Source organism: Mobula birostris, chromosome 22 (genome assembly GCF_030028105.1).
Source record: "Mobula birostris isolate sMobBir1 chromosome 22, sMobBir1.hap1, whole genome shotgun sequence".
Classification (NCBI taxonomy): domain Eukaryota; kingdom Metazoa; phylum Chordata; class Chondrichthyes; order Myliobatiformes; family Myliobatidae; genus Mobula; species Mobula birostris.
This window is the reverse complement of record NC_092391.1, coordinates 23,343,325-23,358,650: the sequence shown is the minus strand read 5'-3', so window position 1 is coordinate 23,358,650 and position 15,326 is coordinate 23,343,325. Positions and strand designations below refer to the sequence as shown.

General features: G+C 39.8%; 1 protein-coding gene across 3 annotated transcripts in view; it reads right to left on the bottom strand.

Annotated features, from left to right (window-relative positions):
• Positions 1 to 14,822, bottom strand: part of LOC140186261 (early estrogen-induced gene 1 protein-like) — a 105,524-nt gene extending 90,702 nt beyond the window's left edge. For 2 of the 3 annotated variants that reach the window (XM_072240307.1, XM_072240308.1), the window contains exon 1: positions 14,147 to 14,822. In XM_072240307.1, coding sequence (XP_072096408.1) covers positions 14,147 to 14,292 — 146 coding nt within the window. In that variant the 5' untranslated portion in view covers positions 14,293 to 14,822. Of the gene's footprint in view, positions 1 to 2,744; positions 2,766 to 14,146 lie in introns of those variants that run through there. The other variant, XM_072240309.1, reaches the window with a different exon arrangement.
• Between the last annotated feature and the right edge of the window lie 504 nt (positions 14,823 to 15,326).

Sequence of the window (15,326 nt, the reverse complement as noted above, 5' to 3'; positions counted from 1 at the left end):
CCATATTCCATGCTACTTTCAAGGAAACTGCTCCCAACCCCCAAACCATCTTGGGAGTTCATGCTGAAAAGGGAATACAAGGTTAGTTAATCACTACCAGTTTTCCCAGATTGTTTTGACAAATAGCAGTAGTCCCAGGTTGGATGTAGAGTCAGAAAGGAGGTTACTTGTAAAATACTGTTTAACCAACATGGTTTTCAGTCAAACTCCTCTGCAAACAAGTTTATTTTGATCTGTTAGTGAAATGGGTTACCATTTGGTGCTTCACCTCCATGGTGCCATAGTAAAGGAAATTATAGAGCTTCTTAAAAGCATATCAGAGAAGGATGATAATTCAAAGTTGTTGTGTTCAAGGAAAGCCAGAAAGTCCTTCTACAGATATTATTAAATATTAGGAGCTAAATTAAAGAACAGAACACTTTTTTTAAAAAATTATGCAAATACTGGTATAGGGATAATATAATCACTTCAGTGACCATGTGCCAAAAAATGATGGTGCAGAAGGGAACAATAATACTTGGAACAGATTCTACCTTCCAATGGTCATATTGAAATGTGGCTGAAAGATATTTAGGAATAAGGACCAAATATATGGGGTTGTAAAATTTATAGGAAAGTAAAGAAAATCTAAGGGGGAAGGTATTGTCTTAGTGCTTGATGTGATTTGATTTTGGGAGGCAAATCAGGCAAGAGGTTGTACAGGTACCTGGGAGCTGTACATAGGAAGGGTTTATTAGATAGAATGTTGGACTTGAGCTGGACTTGTTGCATACCATGTTGCTGCCTGCTACAGCCATTCAGGGAGGAAAACAGAGGTGGTGCGTGGTCCAATAAACAGTGCAAGACCCTCTTCAACATTAGCAACGTAGAATCCTGCAACTTTGAGATCAAAGGCAGGAGAAATGTGTGACGTCATTTGTTGCACGAACCAAACCGTCATGCTGTGGGGTCCCTCGATGCCGCCCAGGGATCAGACCCATCCCATTGGTGCTGCCCTATAGTGATCACTTGGATGAAGACAAACTGGATTGTGCTCATCTACAGCTGCACTAGCACATGATTAGGACTGCTGCATGCTTGTTCTTGCAGAAGTGTCACTCCTCCAGGACAACATCCCATGCACCAGCAATCTACAGGCCATGACACTTAGGGACTTGGGCTATATTGTATTTTTGAGACTGAATGTTTCTCTGCTATCAAAATTATGTGCTGTCTGTGACTGTTGTACTACATTTTGCACCTTGGCCCAGGAGAATGCCGCTTTGTTTGGCTGTATTCATGTGTATGGCTGGATGACAATTAAACTTGAATTGAGAGTCAGATAACAGAGAAACAAACCCTTCAGTCCAACACATAGGCACCAACTTTTTTGGCCATATATAATAATCCCTTTTGCCTGAAATAGGTTTGTATCCTATGCCTTGCCTATTCATGCCCAAGATTTCTTAAGTGCAGTGACTATATCCAACTCCACCACTAAGTCCAGCAGTGAATTTCAGATAACAAGAACTCTAGAAAAAACTATACCCCTCAATCCCTGTTAAAACTCCTTCAAGAACTATCACTGCAGTTTGCCACATGTATATAGTTCATAAATACAGCATATTCACTGAGGAATTGAAGTCAGCAGTTTAGCAAAAATTGACCCAAGAATTTAAAAGTCCAGTTTGTTACTATACAAATCATTGAAACAATACACCTTACAGTAAAGTATATGTCTATACGAGGGAGAAGTGAATAGGGTGTACCGGGATTATATCGTTAAGGTTAAAGGCAGTTTGAGAAACAAGGAACAGCTAGGCTGAATGGGGCATATGGTAAGTACTCAAAAAAAAGGTTTTACGTCTAAGCACACTACATTTACCGTTACTATCAATTTAATCATGTTAAATCAATAATCACTAACAGGCCTTTAAAATGGTCAGGAAAAACTGCATACAAGCTAAAAAGTCCAATCATTAACTGCCCTAGTTTAAAAGAAAATTATACAAAAGATTCAGAATTTGAACAAGTTGCTGAATGATGGCCTTTTAAAAAAAAACTTAACTAGCTTTGATTAAAAAAGAAATCGGTCCCATCAAAACTGACTCATTAACAAAGAATGCATGACCTGATTTACTGAGAGAATAATATTTGCTACCATGGTAGTTGGAGCATAAACACATTTAGGAAAGCTATACAAGTGCAAGAAGAATGTGCAACACAAAAATGCTGGAAGAACTCACAGGTCAGGCAGCATTTATGGAAATAAATACCCTGTAGATCTTCAACATTTCCAACAAAGACCCTTTTTCAGGACTGCAGCAAGGATTAGATGAAGGAGGCTCAAGTACATCGTGAAGAATTTGTTAGGAAAATTTTGCACCAAAGGTAGATTTGATAATGAATTTATACGGTGACACTGTATGTATATTTCCAGGTATTACATACTATACATACATCACAGCTGGTTTCTGTGAGGAAGCAACACCATCTTAAAATATGAAGACTCCAAATCACCTGAAGTTACCAGCGCAACAAAATATTCCAACAACACTAGCTGAGAAACTGAAGAACGCCAGTCAGATAAAAGCAACATACACAAGCTCACTGTAGAAAAGCTGAAAAATGTAAACACTACTCAGATACTTCACATCAGACCAGCCATGAAAAAAAATTCCTCATCCAAGGAATTAAAGTAGAGGGAATAAAAGGAACAACATCAGGAAAATACAGTGAATAATAAATATTTGTACAAAAACAACCTTAAATTCAGTTGGGGAAAATAAATTTGCAGACTCGTTTGAAAGAGGTCAAATAGTTCTGTCACTGTTTCCTACTGACATGTTATCTTTACTTTGCACCTGCTGTCCTGCTAGATTAGAGATTATCAACTCCATGCTGAGCTGCATAAATTCCAAATCTGCTCCAATTCAAACACATTCTAAAAAAACAAGCAGATTGGACAATTTGTATCAAACCAACAAATTAAAAAGCACAAAAGCCAATTCCCAGGAAAATGTGTTGTATTTAAAGTGAGGCTTGCAAAATGGCTGTTTAAAACAAATACTTATTTTGCACTTTAAAATTAAAAGTAGCTAAATCTAAAATATAATAATCTTTATTAGCTGAATTTGAAATAGCAACCGAATCATTTTTACTAAGCTAAGAGCAAATCCTCTGTGTAAACGGGGTTACAAAATAGCTCCTAAGAGTACCAAGGTTTACAAGGATCTTGAAAACAACTTGACATGAGCCTGCAAGTTCAACAATATCAATGTTCATAACACACACAACTAAAATCTTAATCCAATTAATTCAGCAACAATCCTAAAACAGCAAAGCTTTTTTTTTAAAAAGGAGAAACCAAAAATCACACTGGTGACTTTCAATTTCGCACAGCTGCTTGAAGGAGGAGCCAAGTGGAGCCAGGAGTCACTACCCACTTGAATCAAGAGAAAGATCAGTTTCCAAAAATAAGTGATATCGTCAGCCTAATATCTTTGGCAAACTTCCAATCTGTTTAATTCAGTCTCTTCGCCAATCTAGGAACACGGTTTAGCTAAAACATGGGATCAGAAGACAAGATGCATATATTTTAATGTTGTATTTCTTAAAGAGGGCTTCTCGTAATCAAATCCTCTTAAACATGTGAATTAAAATAGTTGTACCCAACTCACTAGAATCCTAGCTTACTCATTAAAAAAAATGAAGGGTGGTCATGCTGGTAGTACTTATTTCAGGCATTGGATATGCCCTGCCCATAAAGGTTATGCATGGCATGTTTAAACACAAAGCAAGAACTCAATTAATACTCCACCTGATCTCAAAAGTATCAAATTAATAATTTTTCATTTCTGAGTTAACCTGCAAGCACTTAGAGACTATGAGCTGTTATCAGCCCATTTCACACCCTCACAATGTAGATTACCACGGTCCTAGTATCTTTGACTTAATATACACAGGAACACAAAGAGACTAATGCAATTATTTTAAACTGCATTCAAACTAAAATTCACAGCAAACACCCAAGTCACTGAATCATCCAGTTTCCCTCCACCCCGACTTCTATGACATTTGCAGCTACTGAAAAGCGATCAGAAATGTTCTGCATACAATTAACTGAGGTGATATTTTCTCAATTGAAACTATGCTATTTTCATTACTGAAGACACCAGACTTGCAGAAGCTGGAACCTTTAGCAAAAATAAACTGCAGGAAGAATTCAGCAGTGGAGGCAAAGGGATGGTCAACATTTTGGGTTGAGATTATGCATCAGCAACTTAAAAAAACATACAAATTTTGTAATTCTCAAAGTTAAGCAAATGGCATTTTAAAATTCTGTTTTTAGAATATCTATATTTTACAATTTTAATTGTCCAGGTTAAAACTGTCCAAACTGAGTGCATTTCGTTTACAATGTTGAACTAGAAAAATTAAAGTTCTAAAATTTTGAATCAGATATAACTTGTAAGAAAGTATTGGTGTCAGCCAATCTGAATTGTCTTGAGATTCTATCCAGCATTAAATAGGGAAACCTGTGAAGATGATGCATTTGGATTTTAAAGCATGTATGAAGATCCAGTTCCAAAACTTAACATTCACATTATGACATCATGTGAAGTTAAATATGAACCAAGGTTGAGAACTGGTTTACGGGGCAGAGAGCAAATGAAGAGGTTAACGGGCTGCAAAGAAAAAGTACTTCATGGATCAGTGCCTGAGCCTCAGCTTTTTGATATCAACTACTGGAATGAAAGGACAGAAGAGAAAATCAAAAGTTAATGATAATATAAAGCCAGGGATAAAAAGCAAGAGGGGACACACTGGGGATCCACAAGAGCATAGAATTTATACAACAAGAACTGTCAAGTCATCCACTTTGGCAGGAATAAGCAGAATATACTTTTAAAGAGGATCTGGATTTCCTTTGCTTAGACCACAGGGTAACATTCAGGTAACAGCAGGCAACTAGAAAAGCAAGAGGAATGTTTTCACAACTATATGGAGTCTTGAGACCATAACCAGAGTGCCCTGTGCATCTGCCCTTCTTTCTATACACAATAAATAAATAACTTAACTGGCATATTTAAAGTATATAACCTATGTATGAGTAGGGATCTCCAACTGTGTTTCTCTATATAATAGCAGGTGGGTTAAGACCCCAGTTTTAGATGGTGTACTCTGAGGCGGTGGGAATGAGAAGGGGAAAAACTGAATAGCAATTAGAGGGTATCCTTGCGAGATGGTCAGTAACTGGACAGCAAGGAAAGAAGCCAAGACGCAAGAAGCAACTGGAGAGCAGAGAGGGAGGGGACCAAAGCAGCAGAGAAATGAACAGGGTCAGAATCAGGGCTGGGTGTGAGGCAGAAGCCGTGAGCAAGACTGAATGTGTTCATGCAGAAGTGCTGATTGTTTTTGTGTCCACTTAAAAATGCCTGTCAAGACTATTCAGAAGAGTTCAGTCTGCAATCATCTTGGACTTCATTTTTCATTGGCTCAAGATGCCAAACCCCTGAAAATGTGTCATGGCTAATGTGCAAACACCACCCACGCAAACCGGCATCTTCCAATGAGAACTGGTTTGGAAGCAGAGTATCCTTGACTCAGAGGGACTAAGAAAAAGAAATTCATTGTATTTGAATTGCTCTGTTTTAGGCTTAAACGTTTTTTTTTCCAAATTACATAGCTAGGGAAATCGATGAGCACAAATACCATCCTTTGTGAAAAGCAGTAGCTTTTAAAAAAAAGATACTAAACAAATATTTAGAACCTTATTTTATCCAGCTGGAGTTTTAATTTGACAAACTTTCAGGAAACTTTAGTGTACTTTTGTTTCTGAACTTTACTCCAATTATCCACTAAGAAATATCAGTCCAGTTCTTATGTAGAGTATTATGCTGCAAGTTATTCTTAACAGGGAGGGATTTTTTTTTAGTACATAGTGAGAAAAATTTGCTTTTGACACGTTTGAAACCTTGTTAACATGCGGGACAACATTTATAACTGCAGTTTTGGATTCTGTCCAGAATAATTTTCCTGTTAACAATGTAAACTGTTACACTCTAGTCACAAAACCATCCATTAGTTGGGTCCAGTTACTCCCAATGTTACTTTTAACAGTGTATCCATGAACAAAATAATCTAAGCAGAAATAAAGATTTTTCTATAATGAGATGTTAAATCAAGAAAATCTAACAGTGAGTAGTTGATCACTGACTAATCATTCAAAGTTAAATCAACACTCACAACACGCTGGAGGAACTCAGGTCGGGCAGCATTCGTGGAAAAGATCAGTTGACGTTTCAGGCCAGAACCCTTCATCAGGACTGTAGGGGGAAGGGGCAGAGGCCCTATAAAGAAGATGGGGGGAGGGTGGAAAGGAGAAGGCTGGTAGGTTCCAGGTGAAAAACCAGTAAGGGGAAAGGGGTGGGGAAAGAAGCAGGGAGGGGATAGTCAGGAAAGGTGAAGAAGGAATAGGGGAAAGCATAATGAGTAGGAGGAGGAGGCAGAACCATGAGGGAGGTGATAGGCAGCTGGGGGAGGGGGCAGAGTGAAATTGGGATAGGGAAAGGGAGGGGGAGGGAATTATCGGAAGTTGGAGAATTCAATGTTCATACCAAGGGGTTGGAGACTACCTAGATGGTATATGAGGTGTTGCTCCTCCAACCTGAGCTTAGCCTCATCATGGCAGTAGAGGAGGCCATGTATGGACATACCCGAATGGGAATGTGAAGCAGAGTTGAAGTGGGTGGCAACCAGGAGATCCTGTCTATTGTGGCGGATGAAGCGGAGGTGCTCGACGAAGTGGTCCTCCAATCTGCGTCGGGTTTCCTCTGCCCCTTCCCTCTTCAGTCCTGACGAAGGGTTCCGGCCCGAGACATTGACTGATCGTTTCCACGGATGCTGCCCAAGCTGCTGAGTTCCTCCAGCGTGTTGTGAGTGTTGCTTTGACCCCAGCATCTGCAGAGTATTTTGTGTTTACGATTCAAAAGTTAAATTCCTTGAGCTCCGAGTTTAGTTAGTTCAGTTATCAATGGAAGAAAAAGCAAACATTGCAAATTTTGATCAAATGGACACACAAGCAGGTGACAAGGCTTCACTCCCAGATGAGCTCAATGCCTTCTATGCTTGCTTTGTCCATCAAAACATGGAGGAACCTTCACGAACTCCCACAGCCCCCGATGACCCTGAGACTTCTGCCTGAGGCTGCCTGAGAGAAACCTTCTGGGAGGGTGAAGCCATGGAAAGCACCTGGCTTAGATGGGAGTACTAAAGACCTCTGCTGATCAATTGGCCGGAGCATTCACTTGTATCGTTAACCTCTTGCTTCAATATTGTGAGGCACAAGCCTACTTCAGGTAGACTTCAATTATACCAGTGCCAAAGAAGAATGTGGTAACTTGTCTTGATGACTATCATCCAGCAGCACTTACATCACTGTGATTAAGTGCTTAGAGAGCTTGATGAAACATATCAACTTCTGCCTCAGAAGCAATTTGGATTTGCTCCAATTTGCATACTGGCACAACAGATCCACAGCATATGCCATCTCATTGGCACTACAATCAACCCTGGAACATCTGGACTATGAAGATGCATACATCAAGATACTCTTTATTGATTACAGCTTAGCATTCAATACTATCATCCCCTCAAAACTAATCAATAAGCTTCAAGAGCTTGGTCTCAATACGTACCTCCCTGTGCAATTGGATCAGCAACAACTCCTCCACAATCTTCATCAGCACAAGTGCACCACAAGGCTGTGCGCTTAGCCCCCTGCTCTACTTTTATGACTTGAGGCCAAGCATAGCTCCAATACCATATTTAAGTTAACTGATGACACCATAGTTGTTTGCTGAATCAAAGCTGGTGATGAATTAGCATACAGGAGGGAGATCGGGAATCTGGATGAGTGGTGCCACAACAATCTCTTACTCAATGTCAGCAAGTCCAAAGAGCTGATTATTGACTTTGAGAGGAGAAAACTGGAGGTCGATATGCCAGTCCTCATTGGGGGATATCAGAGGGTCAGATGGGAAATACTTTGCCATTTCTTCATCACTGAAGGATTTGAATCCTGGAATTCCCTGACCAACGCATGGTCTACAACAGATCAGAACAGCAGCTTATCATAATTTCAGTAGAAATGCCAATGTTGCCCTTGATTCATTAATAAACAAGGTAGAAGTTAGCCACTCGAGACCTTGACACTCCATTCAAATGCAACCTTTATATTCAGGAAGGCTAAAAGCAGCAAGCTCATGCAAACCTCCCCTACAGGTCACAAATATTTCTAACTTAAAAATAAAAATCACAGAATTCCATTTCAGGATCGGCAACCCAACATTTGTGAAAGCTCTCTAACCATAAGGACAGCAGTTATCCAGGCTGGCTCTCCATCTTCTCAAATAGAACAGGCTGATTTTGTCTGCAACACCCAAATTCTGTTAATGACTTAAAAACAGACTGCATTCCATAATTACACAGCACTTCCCTTTTGCCCTCCATTCTCAATCGATCCACACAATTATTTCAACATTCACACTGTAGAAGGGAATAAAATCTGAAACAGCAGGAAACTTTCAAGTTTCCTTTTGTGAAGGAAATTTAAACCTGAATAACATTTTCATAACAAAATGCAGAGCATGATATTAACGGGACCCATGATTAACCTTTGGCCTCATTCAACATTAGCACAGTTACTTGAGCAATTGTCTTCATTTAGTTCTCAGCTGAAAGGCCTGCACTGCGCCATACTGTTCCATGTTCCATTCCCACCAACTATTATCCCCCAATTAAATCCAAGCTAATCAACACTGATATGTTAACCAAAGCAAGCCAAGTATACCATTTCTCTGAAGAGGTATCAGACACCCACTGCTCACCCCATCTCAGTTTTGTTAGCAGAACAGCTCTATCAGGATGGCTCCAATTTCCCTGGACACTTACTTGGCAGGAGCTTTCTTTTTCAGATTTGGCAACATAATCACAGCAAATAAATGACCATTCTAATTCCTGCATATTTCATTAATTAATTGAAACACTAAATGAGCATTACCCCGAAGAAAGGTCAGCAAAAATATTAAAGTTACAGTAAATAAAGATAACATCTTGTTTAAATAAACCAGAATTAATATAATTAGGCAGTTTCCTTTTTCCACATGGTGGAAACTTCCTGTCTAAACTTTTAATAATCAATAGATTTAAACTTAAATTGTTTGCAATGAAACACAGATGACTGCCAAGTTTTATAAAACTGAAAAGCCTGTATTGAGAATGCAATTAACTACAGATCAAAAAATTTGACAGAACTTAATAGCATTGATTTTGCAATTACTTAAATCCTTTAACATTGATTAACAACAAGACAAACATCTCAAGTTCTAAAATTAAGCCACTGAACAAACTGTACTTCATGCACATTGCAAGAACCTATGCTGCCTACAATTAAATGATGTTTCCAGTAGTTTTGAGATGTTTATCGACTAACAACCCATATAGCTCTGAAACTAGTGATAGCTGCTAACCATTACTGAACCAGTATATGCAATGATTGACCGTGGACAGGTGACAATCAAGTACTTTTTAGCAGTTCAACTGAAAATAAGCTTTCAGTTTATAATTGTCACTGGATGTAATTGATGAGCCACTGTCGTAGAGGGGGAGATTTGGAAACGCAAGATATATAGCATGGCTTCTAAAACACAAGATGCTCTCAGCAATTCTTTGTTTTTCCTTCTGTCCTACAAAAAAAGTTACAGGCCAGGATGATCATTTCACTATGGAACTGAGAGCCAATATCAGCATATTGGGATATGAAGGAATAAATGTTCTCCTCAAACCATGGGCTAACAACAGGAAATTGAACAGGTATTGCCACATTTCCTATTTGGTTTTAAGTCAAGACTGAACTCAGTTTAATGCCTTCCTCCACCAACCTCAATGAGATATCTCCCAGTTCTCATTTAGTAACTTCATGTTCAAAAACAAAATAACAATTTGAGCACAAGGCTCTGCAGATGAGTCAGCAAAACAGAAAATAGAGAAGGTACAAAAAACATTTGTTATGCATGGCGTGGCTCTATAGGATAACAATCTACAAAATAGTTAGTTTATAGACAGCAGGCCAGATGTACAATGTATATATAGAATCTGATGAAGTGAAAGGTTTTTTTCTTAAGCATAACCACTGATAATTAGGAAGCAGCACACTGATTAGCGCAACACTTTACAATGATTACCGATCAGGGCTCAGTTCCCACGGTTGTCTGTTTGTTTGCCCTATGATAGCATAGGTTACCTCCCACATTCCAAAGATGTACGTTGAGGGTTAGTGAGTTGAGAGAATACTATAATGGTACTGAAAGTGTGGCGACACTTTGCATGTGCTTCCCTTGGACTGCATTGGTTGTTGATGCAAACGATGTATTTCACTGTATGTGTTGATGTACATGTGACAAACTACTTTAATCTTAATGTTAACATTAAAGAACTTGAGATGCACACAATGATACAATATCTCATCTTTTATCTCAAGTGCTCAGTTAAGACCACAAGCATTACAAGCTCATGTGAACTGAAGATTCATATAACCATATAACAATTACAGCACGGAAATAGGCCATCTCAGCCCTTCTAGTCCGTGCCGAATGCTTACTCTCACCTAGTCCCATCTACCTTCACTCAGCCCATAACCTTTCATTCCTTTCCTGTCCATATACCTATCCAATTCATGTTTATTAAATCTGCAAAATGTAGAAAGTTAAATGGAAACAGACAGAACCCTGCAAGCCAATATATTCCTAATCACCCATGAGCAAAGGAAAGTGGATGTGACATTCACAAGGTCTGTGATCAACCCGAAACCTATCAATGGAAAGATAATCTGCTGCTAAAATCAATCACCATACAAAAATAGATTTGAGGCCATTCAAACAAGTTACACCAAACTTTTGTAGATTGTTGATATAACCAGGATTTTAAAGCATACACAAAACTGAGTTTTTTTGAAAAAGTCATTCACATTTCAGTTATTGTTTAGGCTGCAGCTGACACTAACAGACTAATATTGAGGGAGGCCAGAATAATTAAATGAAGGATTGTAGCTACTTCATTTAAACAAGAAATATTGACTTTGATGATATAGTAGAAATGAGGTTTTGCTCCTTGCAAAGAATATGTGAACCAATTGATGTTTTACTGATAATGCAGCTGCTTTCATGATCACTTGCTTCTGCTGCCATGTTGGGGTTCAGACTCAAGACTTTGATGCTTCAGTTACTTTAGCACCTGTTTTATGTTGAATGTTTTGGAAAATATGCTTTCACTTCATGCTAACAGTATCACTTTCTGCTTCCATAACACAACTTTGTTTCAAATAAAAATGTACATGTGGACCATGTCCCCATCAACAATTCAATATCAGTTGTCCATTGAAAGCAACATGATTGCTGACAACCAAGTATTTTTCCATTTGCTATGAACAAGACTGAGCAAAAAGAGCTGCATTTATTGTGAGTTGTTTTGTTAATCAAAAAATTCAAAATATATAAAAAACACAAACTAAGGAATTTATGCTCTCATATTTATTAGGACATACAGGACAGTTCAGTAATAAGCCAGTCTCATCAAAATCTGTGTTTTGGAGCACTGTAAAAAAACTGTTCCAGGCAACTGGAAGATTAATATTCAATATTAATTGCACAAGGCAAGTGAGCCTTAAACAAAACTAAATGTTTTACAAAAAGATTAAAGTTAGTTCAAAAGTGCAGACTTGATCAAGCATTAACAGATTCAAGGTCAATGCACATACACAGCAGAAACATGGACGTGCTTCAGTGAGCCCAACTCTCACTTTTCTCTAAATATAAAAAGGAAGCAGCAATGTTTGCTGCTGGACACATTGGTGAATTTAGCCTGGAATCATATTCTGAAGCCAAGTTAAGGAAGTATATGCTTCTATGAGTGTGAAATAGACTCTGAAAGAGCAGAAGGTCTAAGATTTGCTTACAAATGTGCCATTGAACGAGGTGGCAATTATGGACTGGCTTTATCATACAGAAAATGGTCAAGGAAGTAAATCAGTCAGGAGCAAGTTGCACACCTTCAGTATCTGGACTGAAATGTAACTAACAGTTCCTTGGGAAACAAAAGGGGTGGTGGGTGAAGTGTTTACATCGAAGCAAGCCAAAACAAACGTGAAAGCTGTCTTTAAAGAGTCTCCCAATCAACTTTATACCCATTCTCTGCTAGCTGACCCCAAATCCAGCTCACAGGCCAATCTGCACAGAAAGAACCCATTAAACTCAACTGATTTCTGGTCTTGATATGCATGACTCTCCTTCCATCTCTGTCATCTCACCCTCCACACACACTCCTTGCTCTTTTCATGCACTTATTTCACTTTCCTTTAAATGCATTATTTGTTTTAATGACTTTGTGTGGTAACTAGTTCCAAATTTTCATTACACTCTACTGAATTTCTTAATGGATTTGTTTGCAATCCTCCTCATAAACACATCTTCTGTCTCTCAGTCAAATCCTTTCAATCTAGAAAACCTTATCAAGCACCAGCCAGGCATCAGGCATCATAACTGTACAACATAAATGAACTTGCTATCAGTCCCAAATCTTTGATATCAGACTTCATGCCCATTAATCTATGGAGTTATTTTCTAAATTGAGATAGGAAATAAAATAATGAACTTGCCCTTCTGGCCATGTTGTGCTGACCTGTTAACCTACTCCAAGATCAATGTAATCCTTCCTTCCCACAAACCCTTAACTTAGTCTTTCAACCATGTGCCCAAAAGTCACTTACGTGTCCCTAATGTACTTGCCTCTACCATCGACGCACTCCATGTCAAAAGCATACTTCTGATATCTCACTCAATACATTCCTCTCATCACCTTACAACTATACCCTTGCATATCAGCCATTTCCACCCGGGAAAAAAGCTCTACCTATGCCACTTATCTCTCTATACAGCTCTATCAAATTTCCTCTCAGCCTCCTTTGCTCCAAAGGAAAAGCTTGAGCTTGCTTAACCTTTCAGAGTTTAATAATCTTATGTTCCTGAATATCATTTTCCAGTATCAGTGCCAAGAATTAAAAAATCAAGTCTTCCACTATTTTGTTCAATATTATACCCTTCAACATTTTAATCAATTTAACATTTTCACTGCTTAGCCTGTTTGAATTTCTTTTGTCTTAGTGAACAGAACGCAATGTAACTGGGTGGTTTGACCAGAGGATAGCCTGCTCTTAATACAACTTCCCTAAACTTCAGACTCTATCCTTGACTCAGCACTCAATTTGCTTTGTCACAGTCATACAGAACGCACAAAAAAGAGGCCCTTCAGCCCATCAATCAAGTATCCATCCACATAATTCTCCTTTACCAGCAGTTGCTGAGTAGCCTTCTATGCCTTGCCGCTTCAGTTTATATGAATGTTTCCTAAAATTGCCCCTCTCTCTACCACCTCCTCAGGAAGCACATTCCACAATCCCTTCAAAACATCTTCTCCTCGAGCCTTTCCGTGTTAGACACCCCTCTATCGCTAAAAGTTTCCTTCCATCTACCCTTATAATAATGCACATCTCAATTAGGACCATCGCATCAGCCTCTCCCATTTCAAACCTAGCCTTTTCAGTCTCTCCTCATAACTAAGGCACTCCATTCCAAGCAATGTTCTGGTGAAGCTTTTTGTAAATTGCTGATGTAGTGATTAATTGTGCCAATATCAAGGCCAAATACAAACAAATAAGTTGCAAATTGAGAAAGATAAAAGGATTCTGGAGTGAAGCATAATTGCCAGTGTGGACTGGACAGTCTCTCGTCTCTACATCCTGTTTTAATTTTATGTCTAGTCATATTTTTAAACCTCACTCACCACATAGCCAGATACAGGGTCAGAATCTTGAAATATCACTCAAATCTTTCACAGAAGGTTTTGTTGCTACTGATTCCAAACAGTTCTAGAGGTCAAGTTTGAGCCACATGGAAGTTTTATCTTTTAACAAAGCTAATACTTAGCTTCCGCAATAATCTATTTTCATGATTTCCCCTAACTTTAGACAACGCCATCTGCCACTTCTTTCCCCACTAATGCTCCAAGAAAATCTCCCCTTATCCATTGCTCTCGGCTTGCGGAAACTTACCTGGATGAAAGTTGGGTGAAATCGCCTCCATCCAGAAGGCGGATCTTACAGAAAAGCACACCGTTGACGAAGGGAACGGCGGCCAACTCCTCCAGGTTGAAGCTCGTCTGGAACTTGAATTTCTTCTTCTTCATTATGAAAGCCATGGGCGGACGGTGTCTCTCCCACGGTCCGCTTTCTCTCCCACCCACCCCCCTCTTCTCACCCCAGAGGCGTCCCGTTACCCAGTCACGGTCCGAGAAATTGGCAACCCGAAGGAATGAGACGGGGGAGAGGCGCGTTGGTCAAAAAGCGAGCGGCAGAGGCCGTGAAGGCTGGAGCCCGGGTCTGCGAGACTGGAACGAAAATCAGGTGCGGTTACCCAGGGGTCGGCGCTGGGCCCACAGCGGTCTTCCTCGAAGCAGGGCATCAGCACAGAGCAGGGCTGACATCGTCCCCAGGCAGCGAACCGGCGCTCTGCCCACGCCACAGAGGCCTCCGACGGCCGGCAACCACTCTGCCTGCGGTGAGTGTGGGAGGACGGCTCTGACGCTCCCTCGCCGCTCCAGCAGCACTATTTAAATTTCTCGCTCGCTCTCTCTTCGCACCATCTGCTGGTGCTCGCCCAACCTTCCTGTCAGCACCCGGCCGGCCTCAGCCCGACAACCGCACTCCAACAGGACCCGCCTGCTCCTTCCCACCCACACTCCAATCAAAGCGCGCCGCCCATTGGCCGCATGGGCGGGATCACGGGCAAACTTCATGATTGGTTCCAGCTCGGACAGTCAAAACAATACTGATTGGCGAGATAGCGAGTGGCAGTATAAAACGAAACATTTCATTGGACTACAGGCCGATCAAAGATGCAATGTGCATTTCGATTGGCTGAAATATGAATTTTCACACTGAAAACATCGGTAATAGATTTAAAGGCGGCTGAGAATGCACTGAATAGCTGTAATACTTGATTGGTTACGTCACGTCCCTTCCTGATTGGTTAACTCAGTTTCATATCTGATTGGCTCATTCCTTCCAGTTCTTTCAGATTGGGAGCAATGTTCATTCGTTACTTATTGGTGAGACCAAGATATCGAGTAAAGTAATTGGTTCCTTTTTTATTGTTTACTCCGTTATTGTTATCTAGGTGGAGTTGATAGGCCACTGTCCTACCCACCCCTTTAAAGTTTATTAGCATGAAGTT